Raw genomic sequence first — 26,382 nt, 5'->3', positions numbered from 1 at the left:
GTTACCCAAAGTGTTGGTTACTTTTACCCTTCCCATAAAAAGGTGGCTTGTAGGGCTCTGTTGGAGGACAACAGCATTGCTCCATGGAATTCAAACAGCCCCACACATCACCGTGCCCTTCCCTGCAGAAAGAAGTTGTGATCCAGCACTGAGTAACCATGATGTGCTTTCTAAGCCTGGGACAACTGCTCCTTAAAAAATACAGAAGGAAAACAGCCACAGGTGAAGTGAGCTGTCCCCGAAGGTGGTCAGAGGACACCTGTCTGTTGGGCTGCCATGGCTCCTCACCTCCAGATCTCACTGCTTCACCCTGGGCTCAGCCCATCTCACCTGTGCAGCTCGTCATCAGAGGGAGAGTACTTGGAGGTGACATCTGCAAGGTCACCAAAGATCTGCTTGCTGTAAACAGTCAGCGAGGAGAGCAGGATCAGCTCCTGCCACGTGGAGCTGAGCAGGCAGGTGTAGTCCTTGATGGACAGTTCACAGAAGAATGGCAGCTTCTTGATCCAGGCAATCTGCCTGAAAAGCAATTCATCCGCCAGGCGACACAGCAACGCAAACAGCTCTGCCTGAGTCACCTTATACCTGCAGGCACAGTCCACACAAAGCAGAGAAAACATACAAGCATTGAATGACATCATCTGATGGGGCACTTGGAAACAAGGCAAACAGCAAAGGAATTTGCTGGATCCCAGAGTGTCACCTGGTGACAGGAGCCACACCCAGGGTGTCACCTGGTGAGAGGAGACACGCCCAGGGTGTCATGTGCTGAGAGGAGCCACACCCAGGGTGTCACCTGGTGACAGGAGCCAGGCCCAGGGTGTCACCTGGTGTCAGGAGCCACACCCAGGGTGTCACCTGGTGAGAGGAGCCACGCCCAGGGTGTCACCTGGTGAGAGGAGCCATGCCCAGGGTGTCACCTGGTGAGAGGAGCCAGGCCCAGGGTGTCACCAGGTGTCAGGAGCTACTCCCAGGGTGTCACCAGGTGTCAGGAGCTACTTCCAGGGTGTCCCCTGGTGATGCTCAGCACCCACCCGCCCAGGCAGCCCCACCCTGGTGTCCCCCCTGCCCAGCCCCGTGGCAGCCCCAGCAGGAGGGCGCAGGTTTGTCCCTCGTGCCCCGCGCACGCACCCGTCCTCGATGAGCATGGGCGTGCCGAGCGGCTGCAGGTCCTCGGCGCCCAGCAGCTGGCTGAGCAGCCCGTGCCACTGCGGCTCCAGGCTGCGCGGCGGCGCCAGCAGCGCCGGGTGCGCCGGGTAGCTCAGCAGGTGCGGCAGGTACGGGCAGGGCGCGGGCACCGGCGTGCCCAGGAACTGCTCCCGCAGCGCCGCCAGCCCGTTCAGCTCCACCGACCTGCTGGGAGGGGAAAAGAGCTTCAGTACCCCCACGGCCCCAGCTGCAGCACACGCGAATAGAAAGAGGAGGAGAGCAGGATGGAAATGTCTCTGTGTTCAGAGGTGTGCACTGGCTGCCTGTGGGGAGATCTGGAGCTGCTGCTGAGCTGCCGCTCGGAGCAAAGCAGGAACACAAAACACACCTGTGCTCAGCCTTTCCACACCTGCCTCCTCACAGGGCCAGAGTTTAGGACTGCACATTAAGTACTCACACAGCCAGTGAACGCAAACAAGGCCAAGCTCAAGCTGCAACTGAAAGCAGGTGGGATCAGGACTGAGGTTCTTGCTGTGTTTGCAATCAAAGGCTGCAACAGCAGCTTTGCACTCACTATAGCCAAATTTAGTATAAACCACCAATTACTAACATAAATGGTTTTGTTTTCGAAATCTGAGCACAGTGCAGAGAAAGCTTATGCAGAATGAGCAGAGAAGGGTGATCAAGTTCTCAACATCTGCAGAACACACGACCAATATACACTGACATATATTTTAAATATAATTAAGATTATCTTTATATGTTTATTATATTATAATTAATTATAATTTAATTATATTGTTAATTAAGTTGCTTATTTTTATTACTAATTATATTATTAATTTAATTATATTATAATTAATATTGTCTTCCTTTGCTCATTAACATCTCACTTCCTATTTCAATTCTTTTCCATCTGGTGCCTGTTTGTCTTAAAACACAATCAGAGAGGTAAGAACCTGCTGCATGACCAGTTCACACAAAGATGCACTCATGTTTTCCCTACACTGACCCCAAGTATCACTCAAGGAAAGAAATCCAAACAACAACCAAATTCTTCCAGGGGTCATTCCCACCTTGAAGATGGAGTAGAAACAGGTGAAGGCTGGTTGCTCTCAGAAACTCCATTTCCAGGGGAACTGTGGTCACTGTCTCCATTGTTGCTCCATGACATGTTTGCCTCTCCCTCAAATTCTTGCCCAGACATAATTCTCTCAATCTCTTCCTCTGATATCTGTCAAATACAGGACACAATGGTTACATGGGCTGGGAACAGAACAGCAGAGCCTCTGTTTGCAAACACACTCACATCCAACAGGGCTGGCCCTGCTGCCCCCCTGCAGGTACCACATCCTCCCTCTGCATTTAACAACACACATGAAAAATTCTATTTACAGGTAATCGTGGTGACCTCCAGCCCCAGCAGCAGCATGCAGGGCAGGGCAGCACAGCAGACAGGAACTGACACATGAAGAGATGATGTCAGATGGACATGGCAACGAGCTGTAAATCAGCCACAGTCACACCATGAAAAACCTGGGAGTAATTGAGGCCAGTGCATTGGGAACATCACTCAGGACTGAAAGGCAAACAGGAGGTGGGGCAGACTCTGATTTGATAAGCAATCAAGAGAGACAAGGTGACACATATAAAATCAGTCAAGAAAACATTTACAGGGAGACAGAGCTCCCTATTTTCCTCCAGATAAGAATCAGGTGGCAACTGAAGTAGCAATTGAACATCTAAAACTGAAGTTCTAGAGAGTAAAATACACAAAGCTAAAATGAACTAAAAAAAAAATTTAGTTCACTGTAATATAAAGTTTCAAGAAAGTGCTAGGCATGTTCCTGGAGTAATGTTCCACCACTAATGGGGAAACTGCAACAAAAATTTAGAGGCTGCCTTTTATTTTTTTAAATTCTGTGTATGTCCCTCAATGCAAACAGCAGGAAACAGATTTGTGTGGCTCCAGGCAGGTTTGTGTGGTGCTTGCCTGGCTCCTCATGCTCTGGGCTGGGCTGAGTGCTCCTTCCAGGCACTCAGACTCACAGAAACTGCTTTCAGTGTTATTTCTACTTTGCTAAAATAAACAGTAAACTTTTAAAAGACCCCTTTTCCAGAAGCAAGCTGGAAAAGGCCATCACTCCTCAGGCGTGTGGCAGAGCTGCTGTGCTGAATTACCTGGTGCTTTACAAGGCATCTCTGCACAAGCTGTGCCATCAATCAGACAGACATTTACTGGTGCCCTGCTTGCCACAGCTGAAGGGATTGCAGCAGGCAGATGGAGATTTACTGGGAGCCATGGAGGGACAGATGTCCTTGTGTGGCTGACAGAGGACAGGGTGCTGCTGGCTGTGTGTCCCTGCAGCCCCCAGGGCAGCAGCACCAGCTCTGCTCACCAGCCCACAGCTCAGCTCGTGTGTCTGACAGAGCCAGAGCCCTGCCAGGCAGGAGGCACAGCCAGGGGTGATGCAGGCTCAGCCAAGCCAGCCCCAGCCAGGCTCTGCTGTGGTCTGAGCCCAGCCCAGCCAGGTGACCAAAAGGGAACGTGAGGGACAGACACACGTGCTCACCTGGACAGGTCCAATGCTTTTGTTTCTGCCTCCTGGCATGCCATCCTCCCTGATTGCTGCAAGACACAACAAAACCTCAGTGAGGAGTATTATTCCCAAAGTACATAACTAGATACCTATCTATGTTGAAAGAGGTTTTTACACCTTAAAAGGTTCATTTTTTTGTTAAAGAAGTGTACAGAGAAACCTCCAGTGCTGGAGCAGCACACACCATGGCTCTCACCCCAAAAGGCACAGACACATCATGGGGATACAAGCACTACTCAAGGATTTTAGTTTCTTCACGTGCTCCTTGAGTGACAGGTAATGAAGAAATAGCAATCCTTTATCACAATTAGTTCCAGCATAATTTGAGAAGTGGCACATGGTAAAAATCCTTATCTGACCCCTGGTAATAACCCAGTGAATGCCCAGGACTGCAGGAAAATGAGATGTGGAGGCCAGCACGTCCAACTCCACTGCCCAGAGCCCTGTGCAGCACCATGAGAGACACCCCAGTGCTGCTCCACCACAGACACAAAGCTCTGCACTGACTGCAGACCCTGCTGCCACTTCAGAGTGACACAGTGACACTTGACATCTCCTACAGCCACCACAGAAAATGGAGGGGAGATGTTTCACCCTGCTGGTGCTTGTTTAAAACTCCAGTTACCACACTGAGCTGCACAGCTGCATTTCAGAGGGGCAGCCTCATCCCTCAGCTGCATTTCTAAGGCTCTTTAAACAATTTTCAGGCAGCTCCAGTGAAGTCCAGCTAAGGGGATTAACCTGGAGCAGCTTCTCTGCCTTCCCTCCCCTCTGGCTGTCTCTGCAGGAGCCAGGGGCAGCTCTGCTCCTCGTGTGCCTCCCTCCCAGGCTGCTCCCACCTTATCAGGCTCCATCTCTTTCCCAGCCTGACCTGGCCACACTTGGCAGGAGCCTCTCCCCAGCTGCACAGTGACCTTGCTGCTGCACAGCCTCACCCTGGGGCTGCTCGAGCCCTCCCAAAGCACAAAGGGACAAAAAATTCAAGTAAAAAAGTTCTGCCCCAAAAAAAGCTGCTGCTTGGTCTGAGATATCCTCAGCTCAAATCCTCCTTGTGTGCCTTGAGGATGCTCCTGAAGCTCAGGGAGAGGCAGAGGAGAGGCCATGGGACCTGAATGTGGCTTTCCAAACCCCAGACACTGACCTGGGCAATACACAGCAATGGCTGCTTATTTCCTATGAAAGCTCTTTATAAAACATATCAGTTTCTCACTTAAATATATATTCTTTAATGTAAAAAAAAAAAGCTGTCATAGTTACCTGTTATCACCTTTAGGTTTTTTTTAACTTACTGGAACTACAGAAAATCCAGGGGAATTTTTATCATTTTCCAAGATATTTTACCACTAACTGTGCTTTAGAAGTTTCCCTTCAGCTCATTCCATTATGAGCCCTGGGCATAAATTATCTTGGTCTTTTGAGCATAATTTTAGCAGACAATAGCTTACACCTGCAACAAAATGTAGAACTGTTTTTGCTGGTGGCCCATTCAAAAGGTCTCAAGAGACCCAAATGGTTCCCAAATACAGATGGAATCCCTAGAATGTTATCCTGGCCCTGGACAGCCAGGCTCCTCAGTGCTGGTTTTCCTACTGATGTTATATTGTATTTAGACTTGATATTGAAGGGATTGCTGGATCCAATCCAGCAATGTCTAACTTGGGCAGGAAGAGAAAGTTCCAGAACCCAACAGGGTGGAGCTTCAGGGCTGCCTGGCCTTGGCAGAGACACCAGAGGTGAGTGAAATCCATGTGGGTGTTTGGAGAAGGAAGAAAAAGGGAAGGAGAAAATGAAGGGAAGAGGAAAAGGAGGAAAAGGAAAGGTGGGAAAGGAAAAGGAAAGGAGAGAAAGGGAAAGGAAAGGAGGAAAAAGAAAGGAGAGAAAGGAAAAGGAAAGGAGGGAAAGGGAAAGGAAAGGAAAGGAAAGGAGGGAAAGGAAAAGGAAAGGAGGGAAAGGGAAAGGAAAGGAGGGAAAGGAAAGGAGAGAAAGGAAAAGGAAAGGAGGGAAAGGGAAAGGAAAGGAGGGAAAGGAAAAGGAAAGGAGGGAAAGGGAAAGGAAAGGAGGGAAAAGAAAAGGAAAGGAGGGAAAGGAAAAGGAAAGGAGGGAAAGGGAAAGGAAAGGAGGGAAAGGAGCTGGGAAGGCGGGAGAGCGGCCACCAGGTGGCGCTGTGACCCCACAGGTGAGAGCCACCCCCAGACCCAAAACACACCTGAGCCCCAGGTGAAGAGCCCTGAGAGTCCCTCAGACCCCCAACACCTCCCTGACCCCCCCAGGACTGACCCCTGCTCAGGCCTGGTGCTCTTTCTGAGGAAGATCCCGGTGGATTTGCAGTGAATTTGTGGCAGTTTCAGTGCCTCTGACAGGCGGCTTTCACATGAGCAATGGCCCAGAGGCCACCAACAGTCACAGCTAAAACCGTGTGGTGACACTGGGCTTGGCAAAGTGCCTCAAACTGGGCCAGGGAGCACAGCCAGATCCCATTTGTGCCATCAAATCAAGGAATCCCTGCTTTTAATGAACAGCAGCAATTCCAGAGGTTAAACACACAAAAGACTGGAGTGAGGAGTGGAGATGTGACACTGAAATCAACCACAGCCCATTGTTTATCACTAATTTCTGAGTTACTTCACACTGTCCATCCTGAAGATGGTACCACACCTCTGCACTCGTGGGGATAAAGGGTGGCTGTCCCTTACCCAGAGCACAACTTTTCAACCAGAGCAGGAGGAGGAGGTGGCCAGTGAAAACCTGTGGGCAGCAGCTGCTGGTCTAAGCACCCACAACAGCAAATGTTGGAATTTTCTTGCAACTCCAAAAACCTGTTCAAACGCTTTCATTTTCACCTCGTTAGTAGACTGAAGCACGGGAACAGTGACCACTTCCCTCAGTGTAAATACAAATACCCTCAAAACACGCTTTCAACTCATACAGATTCTTCCCCCACGCGTGAATTAACTCCCTGCGCCTTTCAACCCAGGCAGGGTTTCTCCTGGCTTGTTTGCAGGAGCTGGCAGGGCAGAGCTGAGCGGGGCTGGCAGGGCGGGGGCAGCCCCAGCAGTGTCCCCGTGTCCCAGCCCGTTACCTTTGCGGTTCATGCCCATCTGCAGGCACTTGAGCAGCCGGCAGTACTGGCAGCGGTTGCGCTGCTTGCGGGACATGACGCAGTTCTTGTCGCGGCTGCAGCGGTACACGCGCTTGTTGCAGATGCTCCTCTTGAAGAAGCCCTTGCAGCCCTCGCAGGAGATGATGCCATAGTGCAGCCCCGTGGCTCGGTCCCCGCAGATCAGGCAGGTGCGCTGATCCACCCGCTCATCTGCAAGGCAAGAGGGGCTGTGAGCGGGGCTGGGGGCTCTGTGGGGTCAGGGTCACCGAGGGGCGGCCACTGCCCGTGAGGATCCACCCCATAACTGCAGCTCCATCCTTCCTCACTGCCCGTGAGGATCCACCCCATAACTGCAGCTCCATCCTTCCTCACTGCCCGTGAGGATCCACCCCATAACTGCAGCTCCATCCTTCCCCACTGCCCGTGAGGATCCACCCCATAACTGCAGCTCCATCCTTCCCCACTGCCCGTGAGGATCCACCCCATAACTGCAGCTCCATCCTTCCCCACCGCCCGTGAGGATCCACCCCATAACTGCAGCTCCATCCTTCCCCACTGCCCGTGAGGATCCACCCCATAACTGCAGCTCCATCCTTCCCCACTGCCCGTGAGGATCCACCCCATAACTGCAGCTCCATCCTTCCCCACTGCCTGTGAGGATCCACCCCATAACTTGCAGGGCAGATTCATCCTTCCCCACTGCCTGTGAGGATCCACCCCATAACTGCAGCTCCATCCTTCCCCACTGCCTGTGAAGATCTACCCCATAACTGCAGCTCCATCCTTCCCTTCCCCATTGCCTGTGAGGATCCACCCCATAACTGCAGCTCCATCCTTCCCCATTGCCAGCCCTGAGGATCCATCCCATACACTGCAGGGCAGATCCATCCTCCCTTCCCCATTGCCCCTGAGGATCCACCCCATAACTCCAGGGCAACTCCATCCTTCCCTTCCCCACTGCCAGGCAGGACCCTTGGGGCTCTCCCCAGCAGCCTCCACTGACCTTCCTGCTGTTCTTAACAGAGACAAACAAACTCTTGGAAAAAAACTCCATTTTTTCCAATGGGGAATAAAAGAGTTCTAAAACGTCCCACCTCAAGAGCAGGGTGTGCAAATACAGAAACCTGACAGGCAGCAGGGACACTGAAATCCTGTCACATCTCCCAGACTCCAGGGACACCTCTGGGCTCCAAAAGCCACCAAGAGAACATCATTACAGAAACCAGGGCACAGTTAAGCCACAGTGATGTGATTTTACTGATCCTTTTCCAAATCTTTGGAAGGCCTTTGGATGACTACAAATGTAAATTGCAGGGCTCTCCACAACAGGAGCTGTCACATTAAATTCAGTATTTCAAGACTCTAACACTGCCTCAGAGAGAGAGCAGAGATGATGCTCAGCTCCCTGAGATCTCCAGACAGGGATGTCAAACAGAAAGGAAAAGGGAAAAAGAGACCCAGGCAGTTAACCCAGAATCTCATCACCTCAAACTGCACAGGGAGCCTAAACCTCACTTCAGCCAAGTCAGCTAACCTAAAATAATGCCAGCAAGTTGCACCAGCAGCTCTTCCTGCAGCAGATGTTTCACAGCTCAACAGTTTAACCCCTTGCAAGCCAGGCCAAGCTGCCTCCACCCCCACCTCGTGTTTTAACCCATGACAATCCCAACAGTTGCAAACAGATGTGCACTGCAAAGGTAGAAGCTATTCAAATACATTCAGGGACACACAAACCTGCAGTATTTCAGTATTCTCCATGGGGTTGCTTTCCCAAATGTCAAACATTTTAGATGACTGCCTCACCCTGGGTACAGACCTTGAAACCTCCCCAAGCCTTTGGACAGCACTGGCTTGTGAAGAAGAGCTGAGTCAAACTCCCTTCAGCACTGAAAGCCTGACTTTCCTCATTTGGATCTGACCTGGGTGTTTTCTGAGACAATGCTGTTTGTCTACAGGATGGATTTTTGGAGCAGCAGGACATAAGAGTCACAGTGAAAAATTCTCCAGCCTCAATAAAGCCCCAGCAAGCTGACAAACCAGAGTGTAGCTTCTTACTACTGCAGCACATGTGAATGCAAGAGAAATGAATGAGCCAAATGTACTGGGACCTGAAATTAAACCAGTTTTCAGTTACACAAGCCAAGTAAAAATCTAAACCAGCTGCTCCTACTCACAAGCAGCTTTCTCCAGAGCTTAAACCCAGTAGAAACCAGAACCAATCTGTGTTAATCTCTAAAAGACTTGCTATGCACAGCATGCACATTTGCACTGTTCTGCAGATTTCACTGTTACAGAACATTAAAATAAAGGGATGAACAAAGGAAACACAAACTTTAAGTGAAGAAACATTCCTGATTTGCACCAAAACGTTTCCAGTTTTCCATGTCAGACCACCTCAGGTATGTGCTGAACCCAGAGGAATGTGGGTGCAGATCAGGAGTGGGGCTACCTGAGCATCTCTGAAGGGAGGCAGCTAAACATGACTTTGCAGTCACCAAGTGCATAATCTCCACCTTCAGCAATCTGATAAACGAGGGGAGGGGGCCAGGGATTAGCCAGGACAGAGGAGTCCTCTATCTGCAGGGTTTAGCTCAGGCTCAGCCTCACCCCTGGCCCTCCCCCTGCTCACACAGCAGTGCCATAAATCCCTGGGTGTGGGGATCCTGGGGCAGCAGCAGTGGCTGGGCAGGAATCACCATGGGGTCCCACACATGGCCAAGGCAGGACAGGACACCCTGGGTGTCCAGCAGCACAGCCCAGGCTCCCTCCTCACCCCACAGCCCTGGCTCACCCTGTCAATGAGGGCTCATCCCAGGCACAGCTTTTTTTGTTGTGGGAAGAATAGGGAGTCACCCAGACAATGTGGGAAGCACAGAGGAATCAGAATCCTTCTCTTGCCATCCCCATCTCCCCAGCAGGAATCAGAATCCTCCCCTGGCCATCCCCATCTCCCCAAAAGGAATCAGAATCCTCCTCTGGCCATCCCCATCTCCCCAGCAGGAATCAGAATCCTTCCCTGGCCACCCCCATCTCCCCAGCAGGAATCAGAATCCTCCCCTGGCCATCCCCATCTCCCCAGCAGGAATCAGAATCCTTCCCTGGCCATCCCCATCTCCCCAGCAGGAATCACAATCCTCCCCTGGCCATCCCCATCTCCCCAGCAGGAATCAGAATCCTTCCCATCTCCCCAGTGAAGGGGGAGAGGGTGTGCACAGTCCCTGGCCACAGGAACTGCACACACTTCAGCAGAAGCTGTTCCTTGGGTTTCCAGATTAGAACTGGCCCTTGAGCAGCAGCACACACTGTGAACAAAGACACAGACCCCAGGGACCACAGGGGTGTTTGTGCTCCCACAAACCTGGCACAAACAAAACTGGGAGATCAAAAATGATGGCCTACAGAAAGTCTTAAAAAAAAATTCTGCAGGGAGCATGGCCAGGTCCACCTTGCTGCTCCTGACCTTTGCCAGCTTTCACCCCACAAAATGCAGAGCCTGCTGTGGGTGAAGGGTGGGAGAGATGGGGCAGAACCACAGGGAACTTCACAGGAATGGTAAAGCACGAACAAATCTAAAGCAGATTTGCACTGAGGGTGCTCTGAACTCCCTTAGCCTTGAAATTTCACTAGAATACCAAAACACACAGTAAGAATAGACATTTTAAAGTGAATTAGCCCTCCCTCCTCCCTGTCTCTGTCACCTCTCATCTCACTGATTCCTCTGGTTTCAAACGTTACACAAGACAACACGATTAGGACATAAAGCAATTAATAAGAATTTTTTTCAAATACCTGTTTTCTTTCAGAGAAAGAGCTGAGGAAGCTTCCCCCTGCCCCCTCCCCAATTTTCCCGATGGGTCTTACATTTAACAAACTCATACACGGGATATTCTGGCTTTGTTCTCCCAGCCCATTGTACCAGGGGCCACTAAATCAAACAGTTGCTGCTACGACAAAAGCACTCACAAAAATCTCAACCTCATCTTGAACCCTGAAGATTTTTATGGCTACTCCCTCGCTAGCCCCTCCCCGAAGCCACATTAAAGGATGTATTGTTTTCAGAGGTCATGGTAGGTTTCATACCACATACAATGTAAATTCTCCAAGAATATGACGATGTTACACAAGAATCACAGAATGGACGGGGTAAAAAAAGAGAAAAAAATCTTTCCTCATCTATGTTTCATAAGACAAACAGTAAAAGCAATACATTTAATTTTTCAAGAAACTGGCTTTTCCCCTCAGCAAAATGAGCAGTCTTGATAATTTTTTAAGAAAACTCCTATGAATTTCCATACCTTACAATGCTGCTGAAACACATAGTAAAGACCCAAACAGAGAGCACAGTGGCATGTGAATGAGTTCTAAAGCACACAGCAAATAAATGAAAGCATGGGGGGACACACCCAGCACATCCTTGCCACTGCCCCACCTGTGCCAGGCCTGGGCGAGTGGCACTGCCACATTTTGGGAGGGGACCAGGTGCTGGCAGCATCTGCAGCTTCCCAGGCTGCAGGGCTCACACCCACCCCTGGAGATCTGACTGAAAACTCTGCAGCAACTACAGTTCCCTGTGAGATTTACCCTGGCTGGAAACCCAGCCAGCTTGTGGGATTTCCCATATTGGCTTTATGATGGAACAGAAACAAAGACTTTATTTCCAAAAGGAAGGCCAAAAGTGAAGGTACAACCCTTCACCCAAACCCTGGGGCAGACAGTGCTGGGATTTGGCCTGGCTGGAAAGCAAGAGAGAGAAGGCAAAAAAAAAAAAAAAGCTGCCACCGGCAAAACTTCCCATTTATACAACAGAACGGGAATTTAAAACTACGGAAATCTTTTACAGCTGAAAAAAAAATACAGAAATTCATAATATATTGAACATCTTTTCAGCTGTGTGCCAGTTATTTGCTTCTCGATTAACTGATCCTATGGCAGCCCCCCGCAGCACCCTTTAGCTGGGTTTAAATCCCAAGCTGCTAAATACCAGCTGTTTGGGGAGGGGGGCAGAGGGGGAGATCTCACACATGTGTTACTTAAATCCCAACCGCATCTCGCTCTCCTCTCGCCTCTGGTGATGCCTCGAACACAAACAAACGCGTCGGGGTTGCCTTTCCCCTTTATTTTTCCTAACGATGCTTTTCGTTGTCAATTTTCAGTTTCGTGAAAACCATCCTGTGAAATTCAAGCCCCAGAACTGGAAGAACTCCGCCCTCACTGTGGAGCGCTGCATTGTCCAAACAAGCCCACCCCCAAATCAGGCGCCTTTGCTTCAGGGGCCTTTTTTTTTTTTTTTTTAACTTATAATCGATGAACACAGGGATTAAATTTTGCGAGCGTTGGCCGCTGCTCGGGCCGGCGCACAAAGGGCCGGGGGTCCCGGTTCTGGTGGGCCCGCAGATGGGGGTCCAGCCCCACGCGTCCTGCCCGGCCAGCCCGGCTCAAAGAGCAGATTGTGCTGCCCCGGATCAGGCCGGCCATGGGCAGAGCTGAATAGAATTAACCCTCTGTGAACTAAAACAAAAACATTTGTGTGCCCAGCTGGGAGAAAGGTTAATTTAAATGGACAAGCCTCCCGTTAAAAAAAAAAAAAATAGAGGAGGGGAAAGAAAGAGGAAGCCTGCAACCTTAGTCTCTGTACTGTACAAAGATGTTCTACTCATAGAGAGACTCATTTTTAAAAGCAGCACGTGAGTACTGGAAAAAAAAGAGGAGAAATGCTGCGCTAGAGGAATGGCCAGTGCATTTCACTCGCTCTCCCTTTCCAGTAATGAAATCCCAAAGTCACTGTTTTACTCCACCCTGATCCTGTTTCTGCCCAAGCAGAGAAATAAAACCTCCATTAAAAAAAAAAAAAAAAAAAAAAACCCAGAAATCATCAGCTGCTCCTTTTCGGCTCGGTATAAATCAAGAGCGTGCAGCTGATGAAACCCATCACCCTTCCCCTGCCTGGGACACATCTCCATTTGCATATCAAAAACTCATCTGTGAAATGCAACTTCTCCCGGGCAGGGGAGCCCCGGCCCCGCGGACCCCGGTCCCGGCGGGGGCTGCCCGGGACACGGGGCGCTGCGGGACCCGAGCCCGGCTCCATTGTGCGGGACGGGGACAGGACGGGTCCCTCACTCCGGCCAGTTGTTGCACAAAGAGTTTGGAACAAAAGCCCGCACACCAAAATGTGCCCGATGGCCGGACCGCAGCTGGGGACAGGCACGAGGGGCTCGGCCGCGCTGCCCTCGCCCGCAGACCCATTCCCAGTTTAGTCGCTCTCTCCAGGGATCAACTTTCGCTGATCCAATTTTAGCAAAATAAAGCTCCGTGCGCGGTCCCTGCCCTCGCTCCGGCGCGGCCGCGCGCTCTGAATTAACACTGTTAGACTGGTTCGGGTTTTTTAATTGATGCATTACAAAGAGGTAAGACGAAGACCTGACTTACCTACCCTAAAACCGATTCTCTCGGCCCTACTGAAGCTGTCTAGATGTGCAACCACTGAGAACGATGCTGAATTAAGAAAATCTCAAACTAACCCCACCCCCAGCGGTCCGGGCTGCGGGAGCAGGGCCTGGGCACAACCGAAACAGCGACTTCCCCAACGTGTGTTACCAAACACGAAATGTTCTCTCCTGAAATATTTCATCCTTACGCTGAAGGTGAGCTTTACCGCTGTCCTCAGCCACAGAGGAGAAAAGGGGCTGCAGATACCGGGGGGACAGCGCCGGTCCCGGGAGGGCGGGCGGGCGCTACCGAGCGCCTCCGTGACCCCGATACTATCCATAATTAACCATACTAAAAAAAGCTCCTCCAGATGGTCGGAGGGATTAGGAAGTTTAAAATATAAACAAATTAAGCCACAAAACAAACTAATGCCCTTCTTCTTTTTTTTTTTTTTTTTTTTTTTAATTGCATAATCCTGCTCGCAGCCCAGGGCTCCGCTGCCCGGTCCCCGCGCCCCGGGAGCCGTGAGAAGGCAGGAGAAGGGGAAAAGCCCGCACGGCTCCTTCTGGCCGCGGTCCCGCAGCCCGCGGTCCGAGCCCCGCACGCCCGCACGGGGCGGCCCCGGCCCGGTACCGGCGGGGGAGCGGCGGCCCCGGGACAAGCGGCACCGCCCGGACAAAGCCCGGCCCCGCTCACCTTCCATGCAGGTCGAGTCCCGCTTCATCCCCGGCCGGCTCCTAGGGCCGCCTCATGGCGGCGGCGGGCGGGCAGCCCGGCTCGGCCATCGCCGCCGCCGCGGGCCGCCCTATGCTAACGACACTGTGATGTCAGCGCCGCCCCCGCCGCACCGGCCCGCCCGGCACGGGCACCGAGCGACAGAGCGACAGACAGAGCGACCGACAGAGCGACAGAGAGCCTGAGCCACCGGCTGGGACCGACCGACAGAGCGACAGAGAGCCTGAGCCACCGGCTGGGACCGACCGACAGAGCGACAGAGCGACAGAGAGCCTGAGCCACCGGCTGGGATTGAGCGACAGAGCGACAGAGCGACAGAGAGCCTGAGCCACCGGCTGGGATTGACCAACAGAGCGACCAACCGACCGACAGACAGAGCAACCGACAGAGTGAACGACTGACAGAGAGCCTGAATGACCAGCTGGGACCGACCAACAGACTGATTGACCAACCGACAGACCAACTGACCAACAGACTGACTGACCGACCGACAGACTGACTGACCAACCAACAGACTGACTGAGCAACAGACTGACCAACAGACTGATTGACCAACCGACAGACTGACTGACCAACAGACAGACTGACAGACAGCCTGAGTGACTGGCTGAGACCAACCGACAGACCAAGCGACCGACCCACCAACTGACCGACAGCCTGAGCAACAGAGCGAAGACTGACAGACCAACAGACAGATTGACAGACCAACAGACAGACTGACAGACCAACACACAGACAGACCGACTGACTGACAGACTGCCTGATCGCTGCCCCTGCTGTGAGCCATGGCCTGGGCAGCTGCCATGAGCCATCACCACCAACCACTGGCCACTGACCACCAGCCATCACCACAAATCCTTCGCCAGCCTCCCAGGAAAGTTGAGAGCTGCTCACTGCGTGTGTGAAATAGGAACCACCAACACACGTCAACAAAATCCAGGGATGCCCAGCATGAAAATAAAAGTTGCCCAGTGCAGCTGTGGCTGCCCCATCCTGGACACGTTCAAGGTGAGGCTGAACAAGGCTTGGAGCCTCCTGGTCCAGTGGGAGCTGTCACTGCCCACATCAGATTGTGGAACAAGATGAGCTTTAAGGTCATTTCCACCCAAATCATTCTGAGATTTTATGAGTCTGTGAAAATTATTTCTTTAAACTGATAACAAGTATTGGCCAAGAACTTATGGTCAGTTTTAATCACCAGTGAAAAGCAGTACAGACACAGGTAGTAGCAGCCAACAGGCACAGCTCACAATGCTCAGTGCCCTTCCCATGCCCACACCTGGCAGAGCACTGTGAACACAGGCTGGGACTCCCAGTTCCCCCAGGTGAGAATTCAGATGCTGTTTTGGTGGTGATCCCTATGGGGCAGGGGACTGGAGCCTTCCTGGCAGGGGTCTGCACAAGTGAGATGCTGGAGTTAAAATGAAACACAATAAATCCACCTCAAAATAGGCACCACTGCCAGTACTGAATCATGGTGAGCTCTTCGTCAGACACAGCCGTGTGTGTCTGCACCAGAAAATATTTTCATGAAGCTCTTCTTCCCCTTCACCCTCCCTCTGGGATGAACCCAGCCTGGGCTACAGTGCAGCTCCTTAGTGCCCAATAAACTGTCCTGGTGCTCAGCTGTGTTTGAGCAGCCCAAAACAAACCTCACCACACCACAGCATTTAAGGGAAGGCTCAAGAGTATTTCTTCTGATGCCCAATCCAACCTGTCCCCCAGATGTCTCAAAACTGGCTCTGCTCAAAAGCCACAGTTTGCTTCTGCTCCCCATCCCGAGGAGCGCAGCACCCAACTGCGCTCTGAGAAACGGCTGTCTGAGAATAAACAAGGCACAGAGGCAACAAAAGAGGTCATATTTCACTCCATCCCAAGCCTGAAATTTTATTGCTTTCTGGTGACATCCAGCAATGCAAGTAACCTCGTGAGCATGCAGGGCAGAGCTCAGTGTTGTCCTCCTGGCAGCCTGGGCCCCCTGCTCCAGCTGACCCTGCCTGGGAGGGGATCTGGCCACCAACCCCAACTCCAACCCTTCCATGATTCTCCCTACTCATAACCCTGTTTTTAACCCAGCATTTCTGCACAGCAGGTGCACTTGCAGGAGCAAACTGTGGCAAGCCCACCCTGCTCTGCTGATGCTGTAAATAAACCTGTGCAGTTCCCTGTCAGCCCAGCAGCCCCTCGTGGGTCTCACCTCCCCTTTTCCACCAGGGCCAGCGCATGGCCAAGGTAAGGCAGGCCTGCTGCACTATTGACACAGCTGTTTGCAATTGTGCTGCTCCCAGAGCTCCACATTCTTCATCCCATGCGAGCCCTTGGCTGGCTCCCGGCACCCCTCGGAGAAGTGTGACCAGAATGCAGAGTGGTTATTTTGTAAAGCTGCAGTGTGCTGTGGACACAGCAGGCTGAAATGAAGCAACCTAATCTCGAGATAACACAAAGTTGCTCCCACAACTGCTGTTCAGACCCAAAACACAGACACACCAAAAAAAAAACCAAACCCAAAACAAACCTGAAACTGCAATTATAGACAAAACCTGGCTGGGGAAAATGATATTTGCCCAAACAACCCAAATCTTCCAAATTATTCAAAACCCACATTAAATACACTTGTCAGTTTATCCATAATAAATCCTTAAGGGCAGAAAATAATTGCAGAGATCTGAAACTATTCTGTAAAATCACAGGCCAACTGAGAATGGGCAGAGGACAGGCAAAGAGACAGGAAAAATGAGTTCTGTTGTCCAACCCAAACAGCCATGCTGCAAGTCTGGGCAAAAGAAAAATAAAGTAGCTGGTTCTTATTTTAACCTGTATCAGCCAATTCCTACTGATGCTACTGTAACCAACATCTAAGATTTTATAATGACACCAGCTCATAACAGTAAAAGCCAAAAGCATTGCCAAAAAGTGGGCAAGTGGCACTTGCTGCCTGCCTGCAAGGGATTTATTGTCCTGATGTTAAAGCCATAAGGGACAGGCACAGGAAGCAAGAGGAGGGACTGCCCCTCTCCCCGGGTGCTCCCTGGTCATGTGCCATGAGATCACCACTCCAAAGAGAAGGAACTCTCAAAAGATGGGACTTTTTCAGAAATATGGAGATGAAGTAGTGTCATGAGCCAGTACCAAAAGGATTGAGCAGTGCCAGGCCAGCACAGCTCTCCCAGGACACACTCTGCCAACACCATCACTTGCCACAGCCAATCCCCAAAACTCTGCTGAAAACCCCAAATTCGGGCAGAGCGGGGCTGGCAGGACAGGGACAGCCCTTCCTTGAGCTCCTGCTCTCCCACCCACGGCCACAGCTCCACAATTCCCCGTGCAGCGGGCAGGCTTTGCCCATTTTCATGACAATCGGGGCTCTGTTGTGTCCCCGCAGTTTGAGCCATCAGCCCCTTTGTGGCAGGAACAAAGTCTGGGCTGCGGATAACAAAACCCAGCACATCTCTGCGACACCCCGGGGCTGCGACACCACTGAGCTGGCCACGGACCAAACTGCGGCACTGGGGGGGATTTGATTTCAGGCAACAAACAGATCCTAAGGAAACACCCGACTCCTGGCTCAGTTTTCGTTTTACCAACAATGGTGCTGCTGGCAGCAGCTCCACTGTGCTGAGCCTATGGGACCAGGGGAACGAGACCAGAACCAGCCTGGTCTGAAAATGTAGCTGGGTAAGTGATAAAAATTCAGATTAACACATCTCAACACCCTCAGTACTGTGGACATTACTCCTTTGCAGTGAGAGAATTGCTTGGAGGTAAACACAGTGTGTTTTTCCCCAAAATATCTATTCCACTCACTATGCATGCAGCTATTTCAGAGAAAAATTTTAAAAATTGATATAAAATTGCTTAGAAGAGCTATGGAAGGAACTGCAAGGAATGATAATAAGCATCCACCTGATGTCTGAGCTGTTCTGTGATAATGGTTTAACAACAGATTGGGTAATTCCTCTCCTCCCTGGTGTTAAACACACCAGGAACGTGGTGTTAATAATTCTGGTGAAGGTGGTCACTTGGTGCACATAAAATTAAGCAATCTTCTCCTTCTTACTAGTTTGTTAGGTCGTTGTGTAAATTGAACCTTTCTATCAATTTCCAGTTTTATCTGTTTATTTATATTTCTATTTGCCTGGCTACCGAATTTGCCATCCCAGCCAACTGAGAGGTTCCACGAGGAATTCACTGCACCTCGCTTGGTGGGTGACAAACAGCAGAGAGCAGCTCTGTGTGACAGGGACAGGCAGGGGGAGGTTCAGGGCTCCTCAGAGAGGTCGCCTTCAGAGGAAAAAAGGAAAACAAATGGGACTGTAGGCATGGGAAGTATATGGTTTTACTGCCTTAGTGGGAAAGTACAAGAAAGGGGAATTGCAAAGGGAGAAGCTTTACATTTCTATGAGGAGGCAATCGAGCTCCATCCCCTTCCTATGGGATGGCTCCATCCATTCCAAGAGTGCATCTCCTGTAACTCCCAGTAACCAAATGAGGTCACACAGCATCGGATCGTACAGGAAAACACGGGGAGTCCTTGGGCTGGGTCCCTGTCACCAGAGAGAGCCCCACAGAGCCCTGAGCACTGCATGGCTGGAGCAAGGTCTGGCCCTTGCACCTCCTCCTGTGGGCAGCTGTTTGTCCCAGGGCTCGATACTCAGGCACAGAGCCCACAGCAGATGCAGCAGTGGGGCTCTGTCCTCCCTACAGAACCAGCAGGGACATAAATGAGCCCAAATTCCTTCATCCAAACCTGGGCAGGAGATGATGTAGAAATAGAGGAGAGGCCTGTAGGCCAGGAGGTAGAGTATCTCCCAGATTTGAAGAGGTGGGAAAATTCTGTGCATTAAAGGGATAAATTGAAAAGCCAAAAGATGACTTAATGCCAGAGTTACACAAACTGCAATCACACAGCTACACCAGCCTGCTGCAGTTGCTGGTGTTTTTAATGATAGCAACAACAGACCAAGTTTGTTATTACAACTGTAGTTATTATAGTTTTGAACAGTATTTATAAATTCCAGCTTGGTGGTGAGCAGCAATTTTTTGTACACTCAGGGAAAACCAAACAAACAGGGAGGACATTTTCTCAAATTTCAATTCAGATGGCAAAACGAAAACGAAAAAACTTTCAGAATTACAACTGCAGCCAGCACATTGCTGGGACTGCAGCAGCTTTGGGGTTTCTTTGGATCATTAGGTGCTGGGAAAGTCCTTTTTGGGAACGCCCTGGCTCTGGGTGCCTCTTACACAGGTGAGACTGCAGAGGGACGGGAGGCGCCGCGATGCCGAGCGCAGCCGAGCATCCCCGGGCACAGAAACGCTTCCATCGTGTCGGAAGGGAGGAAACATCCACGGATCCGCTTCCGTGGGCTTTGGAGCCGGTTTAAGGCGTGCTGAGCTCGGGGCTCCTGTGGGATACGGGCGGGTCCGTGCGCTGGACGGGAGAGGGCAGCAGCCGACCGGGGACAGGCGAGCGACACGGCGGGGACGGGCTGGGAATACCGGGAACGGGGCTGGGAATAGCGGGGAGGGGCTGGGAATAGCGGGAACGGGGTTGGGAATAGCGGGGAGGGGCTGGGAATAGCGGGAATGGGGATGGGAATACCGGGAATGGGGATGGGAATAGCGGGAATGGGGCTGGGAATACCGGGACAGGGGCTGGGAATAGCGGGAGAGGGGCTGGGAATAGAGGGAATGGGGCTGGGAATAGCGGGACAGGGGCTGGGAATAGCGGGACAGGGGCTGGGAATAGCGGGGACGGGCTGGGAATAGCGGGAACGGGGCTGGGAATAGCGGGAGAGGGGCTGGGAATAGCGGGAACGGGGCTGGGAATACCGGGACAGGGGCTGGACACATCGGAATGGATCTGGACACACCGGGAACGGGGCTGGGAATAGCGGGAACGGGGCTGGGAATACCGGGAACGGGGCTGGGAATACCGGGAACGGGACTGAGCACACCAGAACGGATCTGGATACGCCGGGAGAGGGGCTGGATACACACACAGGGGCTGGGAATAGCGGGAACGAGGATGGGAATAGCGGGAACGGGGCTGGGCACTAAAAAGTCCTGCTCACGGGCTGGATGGCACTTTGGGTTTAATCCTCCTGCAATTAGCTGTCCTGTCAGTAGGAATATTTATTTAAAATGTCCCTTTCTGTCCCCAATCATCTCTGAGTATTCAGTGTAGTTTGTTGAAGTTTGTAATCCTATTTTCCCTTTTTACAAGAAAAGGAAAAGCTGACCTGAAATATCCTTCCAAAATTTATGAAAAGAGGAACAAAGTTATGGAGGAACTATCTGGTATACCCTGACAAACCCTCAGACTTCCCCTTTGTACCCATGTAACCAACCAAGAATATATCCATGCAGGAAAAAACCTATTCCACTGAAAAAAACCCATCAGCTCAGCTTGGAGACTGAGTGATTTACCATCTAAAACCAACAATCACTTCTTAAGATTAATTCAAGCTTAAATTAAATTATGAAAAGTTAAAATCTATGGAAAATAGAAAGGCAAGGACAATTGAGGACAACAGCACAGGAGAAATCCCCATACTCAAAAAATCCTTGTGTAAATTAAACTTCCTTTCTGGAGGGCCTCAAAGCAGCAAGGGAAGGCAACCAGCCCAGGAGAGTGGCACAGTGCCACACCTGGCTCTGTTTTAGGGGGAGAAGGGACCAAAATTTGTCATGAGTTCTGCATCCCCTTCCACTGTCCAGCCATAACTTGAAGTGCCCAGCTCAAAGCTGCAGAGGGGGCTCCTCCAGAAAACTGCTTTCATCATTTTAAGTTTCTGCTGTTGCAAATGTGAGGAAAATGTCCCCATGAGCTACACAGGTTGTCCTGGCTGCAGGGGCAAATCTTTGTGTGTAAGCAGGTCGTGTGATTTCAGCACAACTCTGCAGAGCAGAGTGATGCTGGGGAAGTTCTTTGTGCCCTGTTCAGTCCTCTGGAGCAGCCTGGAAATCTGGGCATTTCTGCACTGCTCCACCTCCTACTAATATTGGTTCCAATTCTGAATGAGGGGCAACAGCTGAATCCTGAAAAAAAAAAAAGTTACCTCCCTGTCTTCCTCCTGTTAGCCCTGATGCTCATCCTTGCCTTCTGATAAACTGGATTATTTATACATCACCTGTACCAGCAGCTCCCAGGCCCAGATGCCACCCACCCCAGCTAGCACGAGGTTCCAAATTAAGATGTACGTGACTGCAAAGAGCCAATTTTATTAGACAAACACTAGGGGAAAAAAAAAAAAAAAATCTTCCATCCTCCTTTCATTCCTGAAGCCACACAGGGGAAAGTATTCCCATGTCTATTCCTGACAGGGAGTGAGGCTGCCCCAGCACAGGGGCTGCTGCTTTGGGTGTAAAGACTGAATCGAACATGCAGTATTTAAGACAATTAGGATTTCAAAGAAACTACACTAAACATTTCTTTCATGTGTAATCAAATTATGTTAAAGCAAACCTCATAATTTAAACCATTCCATTGGTCAGCTCCTATTTGTTTTCCCTGCACCCTCATTTTTGCTCCAGATCTGTCACATTACATTAACACCTTTCCTACTCACTGCCTACAGAAATAACAGCCTTCGACATGCCTGCACAATCCATTTGTCCTGCTCTAATTACTTTTTGACATAGCCTCTTCTGCTGTTATCTTGCCTTTTCTGACCTCTGTCTGTATTAAAGCCATTTAAAACAATCTTTACACTCGGTATCTATTGTGATGTGTCTTATATGATACTGCTGGAGCACCAGGCAGCGGCATTTTGTAAATCAAATATTTAAATCTATGGTAATACAATAATGTACTTGAGGAAAGCTACTGCACAGTGGTAACAGCTACAACTGGCTGCTCATAACATGAGCCCCCAGCACTGCAGCACATTTTCAGGATGGAATTTCTATAGTCATAAAAGCATTCTACATAAGGAAGCTGCTCAAAGATAAACGGGGTCTTCTGCGTACTAAGGAATTTCTCTTGATTTCACAAGTGGGGAGGGAAGCAGGAGGAACAGAAAAGTGATCACCCTGAACAAGAGAACCCAAACAATCTTCAGACAAACTGAGCAGACAGGAAGAGGATCAGGCAGGGTGCACCAACAATGCAACTCATGACAAATCACACTCTTCTTCAAACCCAGAGGAGAAACCATGAGTCTCTAATCCCAATATCCCTCTGTTTTTTCATCAAGCCCATTCAGAAACTGTGCCCTCATTTTCTTTTGTGGTGATTCACAGAAGATGAGCCTCTAATTACCAGCTACTTCCCCAGCTGAAGCAGCAGAGGATCTGCTCTGTGCCAAGTGTCTGCTCTGGAGTCAAGAACTTTTCCACATGGGGAACTAATTTTTTGGAAATGAAGTTGATCCTGATGTATGTATGTCTCACAATATAGTCTACCTACATCTTTACATGCTATTTTCCACATGATCCAGCCTCATGCTCACTTAATTGGTATCTAGTCAATACTTTACTCACATTTCAAGAGATTCCTCAAACCTACATTTGTTCTGGTGCATTTACAGGATAATTATCCAGCTCACACCAAGTCTGGCCTTCTAGACCCAACCAGTGCAGACACAGGCACAGCTCTGCTGGGAAAGCACAGCTCTACACTTTGTCTTCCAGATGACAGCACTATAAAACCAACGGGGGACAAAACCAGAGTCAATTAAAATACATTAAATGCAATGCAACAATTCTACGATTTGTCATAGAGATTTTATTCCTTTGAATTCCTCTGACTGTGTCCTCAGGACATTAAATCCCATGAATGCTGTGGAAAGCTCTTCCCACAACACTTCCCTATGCTCATTTTTATTTTCCCCTTTCTCTTTCCTGTCAGCAGCCCCGACCACAAACCTCGGGCTCATTAAGGCATGAGAACAGAGAAGGGACCAGAGCTGCACGACCAGAGCAGAGTGCTGGAAAAGCAGAGTGTGAGATGATGCTGTGCTGGAGCACAGTGATGGAAGAGGCTTTTCAGTGAAGGTTTTTCACAGGATATCCAACAGCAGCAGTGAGTTATGCCACAGGAATCGCTGAAACAGAGGATTTAGGGGGACCAAAAGCAACAAGACACCAGACCTGGAACCAAGGGCATCGAGATTGCCAAATTTCATGTGAGTAAGGAGGCTCCAAGCTCCTCTGCACAGTGGCACAGAGCAGCATCTCTTCCCAGCTGCCTCTGGTGGGAATTCCTGAATTCCTTGTGCAGGAACCTCGTGCTGGGAGCAGCCCCGTGTTAGGACCGTGATTAGTCCTTAACAGACGCCTCTAAATTGCCTGCCTGAGGAATCCACCTCTCCCCGTGACTGCCCCGAATTAGGGGGGTTGATTTCCCCTCATTAAGGCTGTCCTGAGCTGCTCTCTGCGGGAACCACAGCTCCCAGTGCAGCTCCACAGAAACCAAACTGCAGGAACCCCCACGGCTGCCCTGCTTCTCCCGGCTTTGGGAATGGGAAAACGGCAAAGGAGCCAAACCAAAGCCAGCAGAGCAGCCGAGGCCCCACTCACAGCATGTCTGTGTGTGCAGGACAGACAGACAGACAGACAGACAGAGCTGCCCTGCTCCCTGCAGCCTGGCTGGCCATAAATCCTCCCCAGCACAGCGGGTTTAGCCAGAGGGATCCTCCACAACGCGAGGAAATGCGAGAGGGCTCGAGAGCAAACATGTGAGATTCAGATTTGAAATTAAAATGATCTGCCCCAACAACAGCGCCTGGATTTCTGCATTAAATTTTTGACATTCCAATGGCGTGATATGTTCGTGCTGCTCACCCAAGATAATCCCACGCGGTTTTTTAGAAGTTAAAAATTAAAATCTGCATTAGGGCTTTTATCATGCATCTTGAAAACAAGGCAAATAGAAAACTCCCAGTGCTCAGCACCAGGCATCTTATCAGCAGAACTATGGGGCTCTTTGTGCTGTGTTGTGATGACTCTGCAGCACTCCTGAAAACAGCCCCTGCTACTCACAGGATACACCCCAGATGCTCAGATCCAGGATCTCACCGTGAGGTGCCACATCGTGTGTCAGAACAGCCCAAATCTGAGAGAGTTCCTACACCAAATTTAGCAAACTGCTAAACTTGCACTGTGTCTACAGGAGCAAATGTAAGATGTTAGATAAGGGCCACACCGGGGTTATACAGACTCAGTATTTGGTTAAATCAGGAATTGGACTTATGAGTTCTGGAGGTATGAATATCACTTAAAACAGAACATAAATACCCACAGGGCAGCAACCCTTCATTTAAAGCAAAAGATATCCAGCTTTTCCTGTGTGAGTCTTGTCAAAAACTAATTGCATTATTGCTTGTTATTTGTAACAAAACATAAACATTTTCCTCATGGCCTGAGACAGCAATCACAGAAGAACTGTACACCCTCAGCTCAATACACACTAGGACAGGATATAAAGCACTCTGATCTAGTCTCATCCACCCACTGAATTGCCCCGAAGTTTTCTTGCACAGATTCTGTGCAGGGCCAGGGAGAAGCTGCTTTCTGCACTGGCAGTGCAGCGAGCAGGGTGACAGTCTAACATGGTGTCCTGCTGAGATCCAAGAATAGCAATGCCTTAAAAGGCAGCAATGTTGAGATCACAAGGAAAAGAGAATTAGGGCACAGCTGTGGAGTTCTGTAGGCTAAAACATAGACTCAATATGTCAGAGAAAATTAAATCACAGAGCTACATGTAATTTCTAGTCTCATTTGGAACTTGGCTGTAGCTGTGCAGAATTTGTGCTCGGGTCATACATGTGAGTCTCTGTGTTTCTGCACACAGAAATAAAGAATGGAATTGTTTTAAAAAGAAAAATAACAAAGGATCTGTATGCTGCAGTAACACACACAGCTATGTTTGGAAGGATGTGCACATGCTACTGCAGCTCACACAGTTCTGGGGGCAGCTCTAGAGGCCAGAGAGCAAAGCCCCAGACCAGCCTGTGACACAGCCTCACCTGCAGCTCAAAACAAAGACAAGCTGACCTGACAGATCTGAAAAATGCTTTCCTGCTGTTGTCAGATAAATGAAAAGCACCCTTCCTCAAAACTGAAGGTACTTAAAGTGATAACAAACTTTAGCACAGGCTTTCCCCCTTGAGATAGTGAGGTTACATTTTTCAGAACAGTATGTAGATATAAATTTTCTAGTATTTCTTTATTCTTGGAGCCCAGCACCAGCTTCTCCTCTGAGAGCATTCAATATCCAACAGAATACAGTCCATTATCCTCTGCCCATATCTATTATCACAATCTGTGTCCAACTAATGAATTTTTGGGATGTCAGGGTCTGTGCCTGTCAGTGCAAGAGCTCTGCCTTGAGCCAGGAGTTTGGTGCCTTCCCCAGTGTCCTGTCCCCAGCTCCAGACAAGCCTCTGGAAGGCACCACAGCACAGAGGGGTTTGATGGTGAGAGCTGTGGATTCCATGGGAGTTCCTGGATGAAAAGCTGACCTTCAGGCAGAGCAGGAGGGGCTCTCCCAGCCAAACCTGAACCCCTGGAGCAGCTGAACAGTGCCTCACCTGCACAAGAGAGCAGCTTTGACCTGACCAGCAGACCAAAATTATCTCTTTGAAAGGCTCTGAAGGCCAGGGACAGATAAGAGAGAAGATAAGCAGCTGGCAATAAGGGAGCAAGACTGATTGGGATGAGGTCTAGGTGGCCAGGCTTTCCTAAACCCCTGGTACTTGAGCAGTACTGTGGTACAGAACAGCAAGAAAACAGAGGTTGGAATCTGCATGCAATTACAACTGTGTTTAGTTAAGTGTATTTCCTGTGGAGCTCAGAGAGCACGGCTGCACTCGAAGCTGGTGTGTTGGTATCAGCCACCCTTTGTCCCCAAAGAGGTAAATTATACCTCTGATTTGTATATAAAGTTCAATAGCTGCTAATGGTTATGCTCGAGCTGCAGACAGAGCTGTGGACTGACATGTCCAGGAGTCAATTCCTAGGAAGGGATAGTACATTTAAGAGATTTTACAAAGAGGGAGAGTTCAGCAGCCAACAGACAGGGAGAAGTGAAGACAAGGCAGGGAGGGCCGTGCAGGGGCAGCCCAGTGAGGGTCGGGCTGGGCACCTCTGGACCCCTTGGCCGTGCCTGGTGGGTGCCACCCCTGCCCCCAGCCATGGGGCCGGAGCCAGACCATCACTGAGGTGATCAGAGAGGCTCCAACCCACGCTGTGCACTGACCCAAACCCTGCCGGAGCTCCGGTGGAGGAGAAACGCAGCGCGATGGAATCACACGGGGAAGGAGACGGGGCAGGAGGGATGTGTGAGTTCAGAGATGGAGGAGAACCGCCAGCACCGGGAAGGGTTAACGGGGCAGCTCCCGAGCACAGGCACTGCAGCAGGGACAC

General features: G+C 50.3%; 1 protein-coding gene across 4 annotated transcripts in view; it reads right to left on the bottom strand.

The window, feature by feature from the left end:
• Positions 1-26,382, bottom strand: part of NR6A1 (nuclear receptor subfamily 6 group A member 1) — a 67,572-nt gene that overhangs the window by 5,846 nt on the left and 35,344 nt on the right. For 2 of the 4 annotated variants that reach the window (XM_079324379.1, XM_079324381.1), the window contains 5 exons: positions 6,829-7,059; positions 3,723-3,778; positions 2,226-2,383; positions 1,132-1,356; positions 331-585 (listed from right to left, as the gene is read on the bottom strand). In XM_079324379.1, coding sequence (XP_079180505.1) covers positions 331-585; positions 1,132-1,356; positions 2,226-2,383; positions 3,723-3,778; positions 6,829-7,059 — 925 coding nt within the window. Of the gene's footprint in view, positions 1-330; positions 586-1,131; positions 1,357-2,225; positions 2,384-3,722; positions 3,779-6,828; positions 7,060-13,974; positions 14,097-26,382 lie in introns of those variants that run through there. The other 2 variants (XM_079324382.1, XM_079324380.1) reach the window with 2 other exon arrangements.

The sequence above is a fragment of the Erithacus rubecula genome (genome assembly GCF_903797595.1).
Source record: "Erithacus rubecula genome assembly, chromosome: 21".
In the NCBI taxonomy this organism is placed as follows: domain Eukaryota; kingdom Metazoa; phylum Chordata; class Aves; order Passeriformes; family Muscicapidae; genus Erithacus; species Erithacus rubecula.
Note: the sequence above shows the minus strand (reverse complement) of the source record. Positions and strands in the feature narration are given on the sequence as shown.